This window comes from Temnothorax curvispinosus, unplaced genomic scaffold, assembly GCF_003070985.1.
Source record: "Temnothorax curvispinosus isolate PA1 unplaced genomic scaffold, ASM307098v1 QBEX01013410.1, whole genome shotgun sequence".
NCBI classification, from domain to species: Eukaryota; Metazoa; Arthropoda; class Insecta; order Hymenoptera; family Formicidae; genus Temnothorax; species Temnothorax curvispinosus.
Window position 1 is genome coordinate 2,659 of NW_020223190.1, and position 1,618 is coordinate 4,276.

General features: G+C 56.1%; 1 protein-coding gene across 1 annotated transcript; it reads left to right on the top strand.

Moving 5' to 3' along the window:
- The first annotated feature begins 212 nt into the window (after positions 1-212).
- LOC112463517 (protein bric-a-brac 1-like) lies at positions 213-1,096 on the top strand. The gene has a single exon (XM_025029947.1). The coding sequence runs from the start codon at positions 311-313 to the stop codon at positions 1,094-1,096; it is 786 nt and encodes a 261-aa protein (XP_024885715.1). The 5' UTR covers positions 213-310.
- The last annotated feature ends 522 nt before the right edge of the window (positions 1,097-1,618 follow it).

Below are 1,618 nucleotides of genomic sequence, written 5' to 3' on the forward strand. Positions count from 1 at the left end.
AGCTCCTGGAGTTGTCGGTCGGCTCCCACGAAATTGGTGCCGCAATCGCTGTATACGTCGCTGCACGTGCCGCGGCGTGAGGTGAATCGGCGAAATGCGGCAAGGAAAGCGTCGGCAGAATAATCCGACGCGACTCCTAAGTGCACGGCGCGAGTGCTCATGCAAACAAAGACGGCGATGAACGCCTTATGCGCCTTGTGTCCTCGGCCCTTTGTGGTGCGAAGCAGAATTGGACCAGCATCATCAGCAGAGTGCCGGCAATCAGTCTGGCGCCGGTGACGACCTCGAGATCAAGCCCGGCATCGCGGAGATGATTCGGGAGGAGGAAAGGGCCAAGTTGTTGGAGTCGTCCCACGCTTGGCTCGGCGCCTCCACCTCCAGTATAGCAGCAGACAGCTACCAGTACCAGCTACAGTCCATGTGGCAGAAGTGCTGGAACACCAACCAGAGCCTGGTGCACAACCTGCGTTTCCGGGAACGTGGACCCCTCAAGTCCTGGCGGCCGGAGACCATGGCGGAGGCGATCTTCAGCGTGCTGAAAGAAGGACTCTCCCTCAGCCAAGCGGCAAGGAAATACGATATCCTCTACCCGACGTTCGTCCTGTACGCGAATCGAGTGCACAACATGCTGGGTCCTAGCGCCGACGGCGGGGCCGATCTGCGCCCGAAGGGACGAGGAAGACCGCAGAGGATCCTGCTGGGCGTCTGGCCGGACGAGCACATCCGTGGTGTGATTCGCGCGGTGGTATTCCGCGACGGGCACTCGCCCCACATCGTCAAGGAGGAGCCGACCACGATGTACCCCAGCCTGGCGAACTACGCGGCCTGCAACGGCCCGGAAAGCGCGGTCAGTCCGGGTGCGGCAGCAGCGGCTGCGGTCGCGGCGGTCGCTCAAGGTTTGCGACACCAGATGTGCAGCATGGTGGCAGCGGCGCACTCGCAGCAGCACGACATGATGGCGACGAACCTGTCGACGAACCTGTCCACCAGTCTGTCGTCGAATCTGCAGGCGGCGATGCAGGCCAGTCAGCACCACAACAACAACAACACGAGCAGCAACGCGAGCGGCATCCTCGATCGCGGTTTTCCCTTCTGAAGATCTACGCATTGAAATAAGTGCGGGGCAAATTTTTTCGTTAATCATCTTGACACACGTATATGTCTAACCTAGTGTCGATTACGGCGATTACGGCGCAGAGATGTCTGCTTATTCTCATCTTTATTCTTCAATACCATCTGTTGAAGTTCTATCATAAAATTTTGTAACCGGCGTACTTCCTGCCATAGTTCGTGCCACTGTTGTACTGTGGCAAATTGATGGTTTGGTGGTTCCCGAGGTGGTTCCCTAATCCGCGACTGCTCGAGCAGCAGCTGGAATCGCTGCTGCTCGTTGTTCATTGTCGGCATGGCCGGCAATGTGTTCATTGCCGGCATGGCCGGCAATGGGATATTATATTGCAGATCGGGGAGTTTGGGGACATACGTGTTATCTGCAACATCTGATGATAAATAAGGTGGCTGAGCCATATTCCGAGAACTGTGGAACTGTATTTTATTCCGAACACAGACAGTAGTTCACAGTAGCACAGTTCAAGCTTAAATTATACATTTTTTTTTT